This window comes from Indicator indicator, chromosome 7 (assembly GCF_027791375.1).
Source record: "Indicator indicator isolate 239-I01 chromosome 7, UM_Iind_1.1, whole genome shotgun sequence".
Classification (NCBI taxonomy): domain Eukaryota; kingdom Metazoa; phylum Chordata; class Aves; order Piciformes; family Indicatoridae; genus Indicator; species Indicator indicator.
In genome coordinates, this window is record NC_072016.1 from 18,786,207 (window position 1) to 18,802,161 (window position 15,955).

A 15,955-nucleotide genomic window follows, 5' to 3' on the forward strand; every position below is an offset into this window, starting at 1 on the left:
TTACACTGGTGATAGTTTCTGAAAAAGTCGAAGCATCATCACCAGCTGACCACAGCTCACCCTGAGAGATTCTACCTTGTTATATCTCCCTTTCCTCTCCACACATGGTGCTTCTCTCCCCAGACAGACCACTGCGTTGCTGAAGAGGTGCTGTTCTGTCTGAGAAATGACTAAAGGGAAGGACCTCAGTGGAATCTCATTGAGACCCCAGAGAGAAAAACACTAAGCGGCAATGCTATTGGTACGAGACTCCTTGTGAAAAAGAAGGTCCCAGATCAAACTTGGCATTTCCAAGCAAATTAACTGAGTGGCTCACCCCTTTTCCCCTACTTGTGCTAAAGAGGCATTCTCTTAACAACCAATACCTCTTTGGTCCAAAATTGACTGTGTGGAGGGTGAAGAACATCGCATTTGCTTGTAACTTTGCAAACGTTACATAAGATTTTGTGCAGTTATAGTGACTTTGTGGAAGGAGCATAATGATTACTGTGGGCTTTCATCAATTATTTAATAGGCAGAGGAAATTAGAAGAGTGGACTGCTCCCAGCCATGAGTACAGATTAAAACATGCCTCACAGCTGAGACACACCTTATTTATGAGTCTGGTATTTATTCTACACATTCATGCCAGGTTTCAGCATGCTGGAAAGCAGCTGAGCAAACCCAGCAGAACTGTCAGACGTAAACAGACGTTGTTCACAAGATTTAGAGAGTCCTTCTAATGGGGGATTAGATGACAAATCACTTCCCCTAGGGAAACAGTCATCTCCTAGAGGAGTTGCACATTACCTGCAATCATTGCTTTCTCTGGGCTGAAAATAAGGCTGAACTCAGCACATCTCCGCACACCTGCAGTGGTATATTTTCCCTAACCAGAAGGAAGGTCACAAGATGCTTTTCTTTTTTTCACCTCTGTTCTAGTATAGCATTTTATGGAAATGGGAAGGAGACAGATGTATATCAGATGTGGCCAAGGTGCTCAACATTAACCCTCAGATGGCTCAAGTAAATAGTGCCTATCCACCTGCTCATCACTTTTAAAGCTGCAAGCAGACTACAAACTGACACAGGAAGTACTAATGAAAAGATCAGACAAGCCACCAGATGGATATAGAAAAATCTGCTTTAAATGTGAAGATCATTCCCTCCCAAGCTGCAGCCTGAATCTGACTGGTGGCCTATTAAGACTGAGTGCAGTTTGCCCCAGCTCCACTGGATCCATTGCCTTGAGAATACCTTCATGTAAACCTCATGACAGTATTGCTAGTAGCCATAAAGAAATTCTGAGCACAGAAAGCCACCCATAGTCCCACCAGGTATGGGAGCTGTGATTTCAGAAGCCACGAGACAGAGCTCTAAAGATACCATGACACCAGAGGGAGCCTGCAGGAGACACATTATGGATCCTCCCCTGGTTACTGTACCTAAACCAAGTCACAGTTGGTTTCTCAGTGCCTTTATTCCCTCTGCCACCAAAGGGAAGGACTGGGGCACATTACTCACCCCCATGAGGAGCACCAAGCTCAGTACACTATTACTGTGATTAATTTTCAATCAGATAAGACTGTCAAGGGGGTCAAGAAAAATGGTGGATTAACACCACTGCTGGAACAGTGCCAGAGGCTCCCCCATATAACTTGCACTTGAAGACTAATACACATGTGTCAGGCTCCTAGCAATGGTCCTGTACAACAAGAAGCAGTTAAGCTGGAGCACAGACAGGGACACTGAAATACTGAAGCTTCCCGAAGAAACCCCAAGAGCCACTGGGATGAACAAGTGACATTCACAGTAGTATCTCAGTGCTTTAACACTGCTTGTGGTGTCACATTTCCCTTCTGTCTTCCACTTCAGACGAATTTGAAACGAGAGTGCTCTACTCCATCAGATTAAGAGCCACTGGCAGCACAAGGGCAATTACATGTGCTCACGTACCCTGCAAACTTCTCCCCTAAGGGAAAGCTACAGGCATGCACAGTAATGAAAAAGAAGTGAATATGCTAAAACAAAACATGTTTTAAAATCCAGTTTCTTCAGTTCTGGCAACAGCTTGCTCCAAAAGGCTTCTACAAACTGCTCCGCTGCAACAACCAGCTCATACTCCCTGCCAGGACTGCTCATAGTGAGCATGCCTGCACAAGGGCACAGTACTGCAGGGAACCCAGCCCCCATCCTTTTAGGATGATTAATAGCTACTAATAACACTCCCTTCCCCCTCGCAGTAAGGTCTGGGCTTATCTCAGTGCTGTCAACGCTGCTTTTGAGATTTGCTCACCTATCAGGAAAATCAGGAAAGCAAAAAGCATTTCTGCTAAGTAGAGTGCAGAGACCTGTCCACTGGCAAGCATTTATCCTGCTTTTATTTTTATCACATCCATCCTTGGTCCATGGGGAGCAGCAAGGGCAGGTGAGCAACTGGTGGTATGCAGGCAGAGGCACGCAGAGCACTGACAGCTACCAGGCAGATTACACAGCCCAACCAAAAGGACCCCAAAATAGAACAAAAGCTTTCAGGCTTACAGATGTCAAGTAAATGCTGCACCATCTGAAAACTGCTTTGCTCCTATTCTCCTCTCAGAAAACTTAAAGCCTCTCTCCCCTCTTAACCAAGTGTGTTAGGAGCCAAGGGAATGGCAAGCAGTGCCACGCACACCTTGCACAGGTGGGTGACCCAGTAATAAGCAGATACTGCTGTATTTCTGCATGGGAAGGTGATGAGAGCTGAGAGAGACTGTGAGGATCAAAACCTGCAAACAAGTTTGCACAAGTTACATCTCATGCAAAGGCATAGCCTTGTGTCTCCTTCAAAAGAGCCCCCTAACTGGCTTGAGTTTCCCCCACTGTGGTCAAGCAGCCTCTAGCAGAGGGCATACGGGCAGCATCACAGGGCCTCAGGAGCAACCCAGCTCCACGAACGTTATCATCTGGTGCATAAAGCTCTGTACACCTTGTAACATCATGCCCAAGGGCTTCCTTTGGAAAGGAACCCTGCCCTGTCTTGCTCCCAGGCAATTGTGTTAACACTTCACCATTAGCACATTTCATTGTTGAACAAACAATGCTAAGACAGACTGAGCAGCTCTGCCTCATGCTGTATCCAAAACAGGTCCCAGAGGTCACCAGAGCATCCCTGTGGTGACGCTTTCTTTGTCTGGTGTGTCTGTGTAAGACATCTGGGCTAGTGCAGGAATAATCTAAATACTTATGACCAGACACATCAACTAGGTCCCTGATACCAGCTCAGACAACATTTGTCAGCATATGGAAGAGACAAATAATCCCCATAATCCATGGTCTTGATAGTGCACTCTATTCATGCAAAGCTCAGTGTAACAGGTAACAGTTTAGATGAAGTTATAGGCTTGGATCCCTCTTTTTAAAATGATCCAACAGATTCAGAGTTGATATGGACAGAAGAAAAACAGACATCATTTTCTTGTACTACAAAGTGAAGCTTTGTGTACACATATACACATATATCCACAAATTTCTGCAATTATGAAGATGGCAGAAAAATTATCTGCACCCCTCAACTTCCCTGCACACATACAGTGGGCTCCACCTGGCCAACACCACTTTGGCAAAGTTCAGACTTCTGTCTCCCAGGTGATTTGCCAGCTTTTGTCCCCTTGCATTGGCAGCCAGACAGCAAATGAGGGCTATGGTTATGACATGTCAAGTCTTCAGCTAGTCTTTGGGCAAGTGCATTCACAAAAGAAAAGAAAACCCTTGGAGGGAATGAGACATACTTGGCTGCTTACCCAGCTCCCAGACCCTCTTCATAAAACTTCTGTTAGCCCAAGAACTAGTCAAATACAACCACTTTTTATGTGGATGCAATTGCCTCCATACACACTACCTAACAAGCTCTGCAATGCCTGGACAGGGATATATGTGGCCTTTTTTCCCTTCCGCAGGTAAGGATCTGAGAGGCACCTGAGTGGGTATATTACGGGAAGCTGCTGCCCACAATAAATGAGAGGGAGGAAGGGTGGGAAGCATTTCCATGAAAAGCAGCATAATGCAGCTCCATTTGAGTCAAGATAAATGGGTGGGTCTAAAATTCATTCAATTCTTTCTGGCAATCTCCCTCCATCTATTCAGGAACACTGCGTGCTCACTCTAACAGCCCTGCAGAGTCTCCTACAGACCCTATCATGTCCAGTACCACCCATCACTCCACACCTAGACACATTGAAAGAAGTGATGAGGAGATAAGAAATCAGAAAATTAGTATCAGCCAAGAAAAAGATCTGGATAAACAGCACCTATCCAAGCCTGAGAAGAAAATCCATTGCATCTTTGCTGGACAGAACAGACACCCAGCAACATACTACTAAGGCCACCAGTGACAACTAGAGATCTCTGACATTCAGTTTAATCCTCCCCACCCACCCACACACCACTCGTTTACCATGAGTAATGTCCTCAGTGCTGGAGTATTATATTAAGCAGCCACAGTTTCTCCCAGCAAAAGCATGCAGCTGGGTCAGCAGAGATCAGAGGCTATGAGAAAATTCAGGCAAGTATGTTCCCCACCCCTTCACTTTAGAGGAGGGGGAACAACATGCCAATTCCTCACAACCGGCTCCACAAGATTTTCCTCACAAGCTGTTCATGTTCTCTGCACCATTATAGTCCAACACTGCCACAGCTCACTAGCTGCTCAGTGCTAGCCCAGACCACACCATCACCAGGACAGAAAAAGGAGAAAGGGGACATGCCTCTGGCTGGAGAGACCTTTGAGCTGCAGCCTACCCGAGACGGGCCTTGGCTTCCACCACACGTCCCTCTCACAGCCCAGCTCATGCTCACCCTCACCTTACTGGCCCTTCCTGCCAGCCAGATGAGCGTTAACACAGAAAAGGGAAGGCATTAGACACAGCACAGAGGACTGACCTTAGGACAGCAGTGTAAATACATAGGTGAGATTATTTGCTCAGACAGATGCTCAAGTGGTGGTCAAGCAGTGACTCAGCCCCACACCTTGTTTTGCAACATGCCCCACATCAGAAAAAAAGTACAAAAGGTATAGGCTTCTTACAAGATCTCAAAAACACAATAGAGAGCTGCTCATCAGCTGAGCCTTTCCTGATGGTCTACTGCATTCTCGAAATAAAACAACAGGTCCAGTAATCAGCAACCATCTGAGATACTGTGTCACTGTCCAGAACAACATCAATTGTTTATGCAGTTAAGGCTTCCTTTAACTTCCCTGTTTATATTTGAAAATAAATAAATAAATAGATCCATTTGCTGTTGTTATTTTGATGTTGCATCCTTCAAATCTAAAGCATTTTACAAACCAAAAACATCTCTGATTGGACAAAGTGATTTTTGAGGGGGAAAGACACCAAGAAGCTTGCAATCACACATAATTTGACATCTGGGAACAAAAAGGACTCTCTCCCAAAAAGTCCAGCATTTACCTTTGCTAGCTTAAATTATGGGGCTTAAAGAGTTTGCATAAGATTGAGGGTGCCACATTCCCTCCTGACATGGAGTTCTCTAGATTCTTTAGAGAACTCATCAAGAGCAAGATGGGTCAGATGTTGCCACAAGAAATTATGCTTAACTCAAATAAGAGTTACAGAGAAAGGAGCACTCCACAGTCTGGTAACAACAAGTTGCTGCATAACCCCTGGCAAAATGGTGGGAAAAAGCAGCAACCCAGCTACTTCTGGAGGGCCAGAAGCTGTTGACAGATGTCCCTAATGACCAGTGTGCCCCTCCAAGTGCAGATTGGCTCTCTAGGTATGGAGCAGATCCACTAGATATCCCAGGCAGCACAGCACAGCAAGGCATGGCAAGGCTGGCACTGCCACAGTCCGCACCCAGCCCAGCAGCCAGGAGCAGCGGCACAAGAGCCTGTGGTTGCAGTTACTTCTCTTTCTTTTCACCCAGAGAAGAGGTTGCAGCCCAGCTCTTGAGGCAGACACATGCACCACACAGCTGAGCCCTGTCACACTCCAGAGGGAGCATACTCTGCTGCCAGGGTCATCCCGCTGAGCCCCAAGAGATACCTGCCCATACCGCTTCCCTGGGGCTCTCTCACCACTAGCTCCAAGGATGCCTTTGTTCAGCTGCTTCCTAATGGAGCACCCAGCTGAGAACAGGGGTAAGGATATCATCCAGCACCAAAGGTAAATCCAATGCCTTTTTCACACCATAGGATTCAGTCTCATGCTTGACTTCAGACCATCAAGCCCAGTTTTATCAGACCATCAAATCAAGTTTTAAGTTTATAGAGCTGGTTCAGAGGGCCATGCTTAAAAAAACTGCAACCACTCAGGAAATACCCAATTATCATCCAGTTCTGTACTTGCTATAAATCTTGAGCTTCTGATGTGATTTATGACCAAATTAGCTTTTAAAATTCCACAAATAAATAAAACATCAGACTAAACATGGGTGAATTCACGTTAATGTGGTTGAAATCAGCAACAAAAACAATGTTGAGATTTCATCTTTTTAATGTATTTGCAGAACTGGGCTGTCTTGAAACTGCTTTTTAATTGGGAAAATGCTCAGTTTCATAACAAAATGCCCACAGACTCTGACAGACACCTGTCCTTAATGGGACTGGGAGACTTCTGACATGCCAAAACGTAGAGCAAAACTCTTCTCTGCCCATATTTTAGGTCAGAAGTTCAAGATCAACACACCACTACCACAAACCACAATAATAATCTCAGGAACAAGGTTTGTCAGACAGTTCCATGTATGTACAACTGGAAACAGAAATCCCCAATGTTCATCAAAATCAAATGCACCCAAACAGGAAACATGAGGGATGGGTGTGGTCTATCAACTGCACTGCTTTTCAGACAGCTCAGCTTCATCATGCTTCAATCAAAAGTTGCTTGCTTCCTCCACTAATCTCACTGGAATTTAACTAGGAGCTACCCTATAAATAGCACAGCTCTATGGACACTATTATCCTGCAGCGTGTCCACCTGCAGCTCAGAAAGAGCTTTTTGCAATTTCTACCCCATTGACTAACTGCATTGTATCATCCAAGGAGTGATACAGATCAGGATCTTTCCTACACCTGCAAGGCAATCCCATCAGGCTTTGGTCTAGGGTTCATTACAATGATCAACACAAGTGTTTTTCTGAACAAAGACTATAATAAGGTGCCCACAATAACCCTATAGTTTTTAAAATAAATGTTAACCAGAAATATCCGTGAAGTATTTCTCCAAACGAGATGGATGACTCCACAGAAAGTCTCATGATCGGCACTTGTGAAATCCCCACACCTAGCTCTCACCAGGAAGGCTGGTCCAACACAACCGAGAAACCAGGACCACCTGGAAGATGCTCGTGATGCCACCTGAAGCAGTTTGGAACAAATAGTTCAAGTGGAAAGTGGGGATAAGGCAGTAGCAAAAGAGAAAAACAGTCATGAACATACCACAATACTTCATATGCTGCTCACCTCAGCTGGTCATTGGTGCCATGCAGATGTTGCCTGCCAGAAGCATTCAGACAGGCTGCTCTGCTGGCTGCCACATCCACAGTATGAGTGCACCTCATCTTCTTGGACCTGGTACTGCAGTGCTGAACTCCAACAATCCCCCCTTGGGGAATGAGCTGCCTTGGCAACTCAAGTGGTGCTGCTTCCCAGCAGCATAATCAGCATAAACCCTCCCTGCACCAGAGGGAAGCTTGAGAAAACAACAGCTACTAGTAAGGGGCTGAAGTACAATGGTGATGAGGGCCATAGATACCAAGGCAAGCTCAAGAGTTCATCATGAGGACAATGCTGCCAGAAGCCAAATCTTGAGCTCCTGGCAGGCAACACAGGTTGAATTTAGGCATCTTGGTTCAAAGAGATCTGTAAGACATCCAGTTCAGACACATGGCTGGATGGATGTCTCTGTTCTGGCATCCCACCATGCCAGCACACACCTGGAGAAGCAGAATAACTGTATCAGTGCATCAATGGGATGGGCAGCCCTCTGTGAGACAGAGCCAGGCTCCACTGGCCACACAGGAGGGAACTTGTGCCCCACATAGCACAGCCAAATTGTCACAGCTGGCAGTGGCAGGACGACGCTGCTCCCTGGTGCGATCAAGGCTGCATACCTGGCAGATGTCAGCTGTGCAGCCAGAGCTTGCCCTGTTCTGTAAGGGAGGAGGGCTCTGTGCCCAAAAAGCTCTCTGATCAGAGCACAGGTACTAAGCATGACAAGCAAGAATCAAAATGAAGTTATAGCCCTGCAAAGTCACCACACAAGGAGGATCAGACTCTTTAAAGCTGGAGCAGACCTCTTTTTACATGGTGAAGGGGTTGGGGCAACTCACTGAGAGCTTTGTTCCTGAGCCAAGGGGACAAACCCAGGAGCCTTGGGAGTGAACCACAGGAAAGATTACTGATTTGAAGTCTTGGAGGGGAAATTAAAAATGTCAGAGGGGCCACAAGAGAAGGCCATGATAAGAGCTGCCAATTGTCAGAATTTATGTCACCATCACCAGAGAGGCTATTTTGTTATATTTTAGTCTCCAGGGTCACAATTTCTCATGAGGTGGCTATTTTTGCAGCTTTGCTGATCTATGTCTCTTGGTATGTGCCCATAAGCACTGACAAAAGCGATCAAGGAGAAGAGGTAAAAGCAGCAAGGTAAGACTTCAGACCCTAAGAGCCTTTAGATGGAAGGAAATGGCAACAATTACCATAACAATGAAGTAAATATCACTTCCCTTACGCTAAAGCTGCTTTCATGTCCAAAAAATGTTTTAGAAGAATGAGGCATTATTACTGTAATTGAAAGAGATTACACAGAAAACTACTAACTTTCCCCGGGGTAGTTCACCAGCACTCGCCAGCTCTGCCCTTCCGCAGCCGCCACTCTGCCCCATGGAGCCCAGGGACCCCACGGCGGGAGTATTTTGAAAAATCACAAGTTCTCGGGATGCTGTACTTCTCCAAGGACAGCTCACTGAAGTTCAAGGTCTCGTATGTCCCATTTCCCGCGGCCCATACTCGCCCGGGACCCGCGGGGGCTCCGCAACCGGGCGGAGGCGAGAGCCCAGCGCTGCCTGGGGCTCACCGGGTGCCTCTCGTTTGGAATCGCAGCGTTTCCTTCTCTCGGGCGGCGGCCGGAGGGCAGCCCCGACAAGGTGCCGAGCAGCACTACCCACGCGAAGCCCGGAAGAGTCAGGGACTCGGGGCTCCGTTGCCCCGGCACAGGAGGAGGCCGGTGCCCTCAGTTTTGCAGGCCTGCAGCGAGCGCCCAGGCCAGGGCCCAGCTGAAGACAGGCACCGCCGGGCCGGGCAGGCGGCAGCCGGGGACACGGGGCGCAGGTAGGTACGTGGCCAGGGAAGCCAGGTACCCTGAACCCAGCCCTGACGTTTTACAATGACTGCCGGCGCAGAGGAGCGCAAACTTAGTTACACTTCTAACACTGGATCTGAAGTGCCATTTTCTAACTAATTCTTCTTTAAGCGGGATTAAAGAAGGACTTCGAACAGAAACGAGCAGAGACACTCCACACGGGTTAACGCGGCTTCCGTTAACAAATGCTTTTCTTTTACCTACATATAGCACGCAAAAGCAAGGGAGCATCCAACCCCACCTCAGTGCAGCTACACCCTCGAGGAAGGGCCACAAACCCCCAGTTCCAGGCTGGCGGGAGCAGAGACGATTCCCTCTGCCTGCGTTACGGGATTTACTACGGACAAACGCAGGAGGTCGGTCGTTAAGATGCAAAGACCCCGGTCAAAGCCAGGCTAAGGGGCTGCGCGGGCTACCACAGATTTCTCCACAAATGTTTAAAATGGGCAAATAAAAAGAACATACCCCCCGTCCAGAGCCGTATCACCAAGTCTGACTTTGTGCTACCAGCCACCTGCCAGCCCCAACTACAGCCTCCCCCAAACCCGCCGCCGCACCGACCCCATTCAGGGCGGGCCCGTGCCCCAGCACTGGCCGGCGCCCCGAGTTGCCGCCGCGCCCTACCCGCGAGATGGTGAGGGGCTGCTCGAAGTCCCGACCTCCCACCAGGCGGAAGCCCCAGGGCCCGGGGCCCGAAAGCACGATGCGGTGTGTTCCCATGTGCGCGACTGCACTTCGCGAGACAGCCGGCAGCGTTGTCGCCTGCACCGGTCCGGCCCGCTCTCGGCCGGCTCGGCCCGCCCTCAGCCCGCCCTCAGCCCGCCCCGCCGCTGCTGCCACCGCCCTGGGACTCCATGCCGATCAGAACTCGTGGGACAAGGCCGGCAGGCTACCAACTTCGCGAATAGAAAGCCGGTCAGCCGCGCTTTTACCTGAAACCGACCTGAGGGAGGTTGGCGGGGCAGAGTCACTGCTGAAGGAGGAGAATTTCGGCCTTCGGAAACTCAGAGCGCCTCACCCCCTCCCGGCGGGGCCGCGCCCGGGCAGCTGCAGAGCAAATCACCGGCGGGCAACCGCAGACGAGACTGCCCCGGTGCGGCATCTGCCAGAGACATAGCGCTCGCCCTGCTCCAACCTAGTGTGATGTTAACTCTGAAACCTAATGAGATGATGGAAATAAATGACATTTCATGCTGATGAGTGAGGGCGGAGCCTTCTACCCCCTTAGGGGTAGTATCACCACCAAGAGAAGGAATTATTCTACACGGGGCTTCAGCCAACCGCCTTACCTGTGATTCCGGAAGAATAGTTGTTCCGCTTGCACGTTAAGCCCCCACAGATCAGATGACGGGCAAGATGGGAGATGCTGGCTACAGCACCAGTGGTGGCATTTACAGGTTGAGCACAAGCTTTGCTGCTTGTTTAGTAAATGAATAACAGCTCACCAGTGAGTGGAACATCATTAAACAGCAGTACAAGACTGGGATTCAGCCACAGCCTTGGCAGTGTAGAGCAGTTAGCAAGTGGGCTTGAGGTGGCTCACCCAAGTGCTAGCCCTACAAGACGTGCCCATGAACAATCCCATGGCAATGCACACCTTTGCCCCTCCAAGCCCCTTTCTTGGCTTCCTCCCTTTTTCTGCATTAACCTGTAATTTTACAATTTATTTCCTTCCCAGATTCATACAACTGGACTGCTAATTTCATCTCTGTCAGAGAACAGTAGCTCTTCCACTGCATCATTACACATCTGGCAGTGAACAAAGCAACACAGAGAGCTCTTCCCATCGGGTGTGAGGGATTTCCAGAGGACACACCATTGGGTCCTCTTCCTGCCTCTGCATGCTCATCTTTCAGAGTCACAAAAGCATTTCTAGTTTTGTTCCTTACCAAGAACATTAGAATAGAGAGCAACATCAGTAACTATCAAGATTCAGTAGCTATAAGTGAGTCTCCCCTCCCTGGCTGGGGCACAATAAAGCAAGGGCTAAGCAATGCTAGTGACCACAGCAAAGTGGTGGTCAGGCTGCCCTCTTGCTATTTATAGAACCTGTAAAACTGAAAAAAGGGCTTGTGTCTGTGTGCCTGCTAAGGATGTGTAAAATAGCTTTAAAAGGCTTTTGCTGTCCTGCAAAGGTTCTAGGATGGGCTTGTTTATAGTTGAACTTCCTAAAATCCCTGCTCATAGAAAACATGAGGTGTATCTGTCTGCTCAACCATCTGGTTCCATCACCACAGAGTTTGAGTCTATTGCCTAATTTTGGCTCAGGTAGAGGTAGGTGTCTCCCAGAAGTTAGAACTTCCCATGAAAGACCAGCCTTCAGGGTAGCCCTGGCCTTGTGCAGGCAGCATACAAGAGGCAGATGTGGAGGTGCAGGGTGTGGTATTTGTGCATCATTGAGCACCAGTGAGCCTCAGCTCTCCCCTTTCCTTGCTCTGCTCCTGCAGAGACTGTTCTTTTACATAAGGCACACCCAAATAGTTCTGTCTAGCTCTCCTGCGACAGAGTTGAAAGACATGATGTGTTCTACCACAAACCTCCTAAATGAGTTCTGCAGCTATACCTGCCTGGTCAGAATGCAGCTACCATAGAAGTCATGAGCAGGATCCTCTTGTGTGGGACACTCGGGAAGCCCACGGCAGACACCCACTGCTCAGTATGGACACAATTAAAGACAGCCACAGAGGGCTACAAGTATAAAACTGCATTGTTACAGGAACAGTGGGAATAGATTTTATTTAATAACTTGTACAAGGAACACAATATTAGTTCAATAATGCCATTTATTAATTGCCAAATAGTCATCCACTGCAATAAGAAAGAAAAAGAAAATCAACACAAAAATAAGTTGCAGTTTGTATGTGTGTGTGTGTCTGTGTGTCTGTGTGTGACTTAAAATGGCAAGAGCAAGAACAAAATCAGAAACCTTTAAATGAGTATGTTATATACAATAAGTATCATCATGTTACTTTGCTGGATAAATTAATTTGGTGTTACCCAATCTTAGCAACAGACCTAAATATTGCTGCAGATAACTGGAGGGCAAACCTGAAGCAGAAAACCAAACCCATAAGATGCAAGATTAAAGGTATCTCCTGCAGAAAAGAAACAGTGGTGCTTTGTGTAGTATCTGAAACCCTTTCATAACAGATAGTTTGTGCTAAATCTCTTTACGTGAACATACAAAGAATTCCATCATTTAAATAAAAGTGGAAAAAAATCCCAACCTTTCTTTCACAACTGCCTTTTGCTTTTCTCCCTTCACTCAATGTGTTTAAATTATTTTTCTATACAAGGTAAGTACATTGTCTGTACAAAGTTAAATATACATATTTACAGTCAAACTTCTGAGACACCAAGTCTTCTCTTCCGCTGTCCTAGACAGAAGAGAAGCCTACTTGATTGCAAACCCAGGAGCATGGCTAGTTTATCAAAACATTGCAAGTCGTGCTAACAGTTAGTCGTAGTTACTCTTAATAAATCTGTATAAAAGCATCAGCATAAAAATAGGCATTTTATATTAAATACGGCTTATGACAAAGTAGCAATCTAACCCTTTGCTATTTGTATGTATGGTAACTGTAGGAAGCAGAGTCTGATAGAACCAGTTTTGTTTATGCTTTCTTAATAACAAAATGTATATCAAAAGGTATTCATAGTGGATTTATAGGCAAGGAAACAGCCAAGCCATATTTGTTATTCGTTTGTTTGTTTTTTTCCCCTCAAGGAAATAAGAGTCAATGGATTTGATAACAACTTCTGGGAACAGCTTTCCAAATTGATAAATTGAGTAGCCTTTTTTTTTGTCTGACTAAAAGGCAGCCAAAATGTATGCACTTATTTGAGACCTATCATCAACACTATAACCAAAAAGAAAATAAAAGGCACCCTCAGTGATATGTCGCTCATATTTATCAGAGCCTCTAAGATTTAATGACGGGAAAGAACCAAAGTCTTCATCCCAAAGAGTATGCTTTGAAAAGCGTGTGATCCTTTAGGGCCAGCAACAGGGCAGGAGGAGCAGAGAAGTGAACAGCCATAGGACTCAAACAGGATTTGCTCTCACAGATGTTCTGTTTATTGGTTCTATTCTTTGTGCAGATAAATGTCAAAGCCAGGTTGATTTCTCTTTAAAAAAAACAAGACTCGGTCTGTTTTGCTGCACACAATACACTCACACACACACACCCCTGCACAAAAGAGAAAACCCTGCAGAGATAGGTAATGTGTTATTAAAGAGTTTGGGGTTTTGCACATTTGCATTTTGCTTTGGCTGACCTCTGGATTAAACCATCAGTCCCAAACTCCTTTTCCATACAGAGCTCTGCAGTTTAACCATATCAGTTGTCCTCTGCCTCTGCTGGGTCTTAAAGGTGACATGAAGGAAGGGTTTTCTACAGACGTGGAAGGCAGAGCAAAGTGAATCTTCAGTGAGGCACAAATCAGGCAGAAAGCCTGGCCTCTCTGAACCTTGCCAGTAAAAGGGAGCCACTGCAAGGCTGCCTACTGCCCCAAAGCACTATCCTATCTTAATGCACAAACAAAACCTATACCATGTGCTTCCCTGAAGCCTTCTCAGAGGTAAGTACTCCATACAAATTAAGATTATCACCAGCACTCTTGCTGGGAATGGGAGAGGAATACACAAAGGCAGCACTGTAAACTAGAATCTGTCTCTTTTTCAGCAAACAAATCACACCCTGAAACTGTGTAAGCAGGGCTACACATTCAACTCAATACTGTACCACATAACCACATCCTCCTAACACATCTCATTTCTTCTCTATTACATTCATAAATTGTCTGTTTCTTCACTGTTAAAAAACACCATCTGGAAAACAACCCCATCACTGTTACGGTGAGATCACTGTTATTTTACAGGTATAGCAGCTTCACGTAGTTGCCTGGGAAGGTGCCAAATTGCCTTGTTCTCCTGGATGTACCTGTTGCAAAATAAAACACAAGGAAGCCTGAATAAGATGGAGCTGTGCTAGGAAGGCTTAGGGGTTTAAAAAGATAGAAGTGGCAGCCTCTCCTGCCTACACAGAATCACAGAATGTTAGGGGTTGGAAGGGACCTCAAAAGATCATCCAGTCCAACCCCTCTGCCAGAGCAGGATCACCCACACCAGATCACACAGGAACACAAGTATTGCTTTCTAGAATTAAACAGGAGTACTGATCAAGGAGTCTTTTGTTATAGATGAGATCACAACTAGTTCTGCTACTAATCATCTCTAGTCTTCCCTTTTAACAATAAGATGCTGGTGAAAGCTCTTGGGCCTACAGGCTAGGAGCCAAACTCCTATCAGTATAAATGAGCTAATCTCCCTTAAGAAGAGATAACAAGCCTAGATTTGCAGCCTTGAGATAGAAAATGCTGTCCAGACTTGCATTCTTTGAAGGTAAAGGGCTAGATTTTTCTAAACATACAGTTGCAGATGAGGCTGGATTTTCAAGGACTGCAATTTCCTATGTGTGCTCTTGGTCCCCTACTTGCTACTTTCTGTAACTTGCCATGGTTCCCTCAGTTTTGAAAAAGCTAGAGAAGCAGTTTTCCTTGGTTCCCTCTGTTGCCCTGCCTTCTGTATGAGCAAGAAGAATCAGGAGGAAGAGTGGAACAGGAAAAGAAAGAAGAGAAAAAAGGAAAAACTAGAGACCTAGCAAGGAAAACAAAGCTCCACCATCCTGCACCCTGATTGTAATGTTTGTGTTGGGAAATGATGAAAAATTGTGAAAAAGATTGAGTTGATTTTTTTCACCATCTTGACCTCATAATTGAAAGCAGCTTCCAGACACCCTGCAAAATTGCTCATCTGTATCTCTTTAAAGTCTGCTGACAAGTGTCACTCACCCACAAACCAGCCATCGTCACATTTCTCCATGACATCGACAATGTCACCATCCCTCAGTTCCAGCTCATCATCGTTCTGAGGAGTATAGCTGTAGAGGGCTTGGTAGCTAACTCTAAAAACAGAAAGATACTGCATGTTAGCCATTGTCAGAAGGAGACATCTCCCTCCCCCTAATTCCTATTCTATTTTGTTCAATGCAGTCTAGGCCTGTGTTTTCCATTTGACAGGGGAAAGCTAACTGCATGAAACCAGCTGTTGCCACAAGGCCATGTCAGTAAAAAGGGTCACACCTGCACTGTGTGGGACATGCAGAGAGCTTCTGGGGGCTTTTTTTTTTGCCATGTATCTATAGACTGTAACAATCAGAGTCTTCCTAACCTGTAGCACCTAGAGAAGTGTCTGAGTGCAGACATCCTACTGAATGTCAGGTGACACCTGGACATGCTTATTCCTTGGCTAAATGAGACATCTGTTCTCTTGCCCTGGCACACAGGCAAGGCCATGGATGACCAAATGGCAGATTGAGGGATTTCAAAAAAGATACTGGCTACTATTACTGCACTAAGGTTGCTGGATAAAACATGGCTGAGGAGGTATAGTGCAAACCAAATCTACGGTTGAATCCTCCCTTGAGCTACTTCTTGCACCAAAGGCATTTTGTATTTATCAGAAAGGAACCTTAAGGAGCAGAAACAATCTTCAGGCAAATGTAGGGAAGCTTGGACATCTTGTCTGCAGGGAGTGAAAACAGGGCTGAGGC

General features: G+C 46.4%; 2 protein-coding genes across 3 annotated transcripts in view; both read right to left on the reverse strand.

Annotated features, from left to right (window-relative positions):
• Positions 1-10,061, reverse strand: part of PDLIM1 (PDZ and LIM domain 1) — a 41,151-nt gene extending 31,090 nt beyond the window's left edge. For both annotated transcript variants that reach the window (XM_054382100.1, XM_054382101.1), the window contains exon 1: positions 9,966-10,061. In XM_054382100.1, the coding sequence (XP_054238075.1) occupies positions 9,966-10,061 (96 nt within the window). The remainder of the gene's footprint in view (positions 1-9,965) is intronic.
• Positions 10,062-12,124: 2,063 nt separating this feature from the next.
• SORBS1 (sorbin and SH3 domain containing 1) overlaps positions 12,125-15,955 on the reverse strand; it is a 69,869-nt gene continuing 66,038 nt past the window's right edge. The window contains exons 26-27 of the mRNA XM_054382222.1: positions 15,195-15,307; positions 12,125-14,284 (exon numbers count right to left, since the gene is read on the reverse strand). Coding sequence (XP_054238197.1) covers positions 14,217-14,284; positions 15,195-15,307 — 181 coding nt within the window. The 3' untranslated portion in view covers positions 12,125-14,216. The remainder of the gene's footprint in view (positions 14,285-15,194; positions 15,308-15,955) is intronic.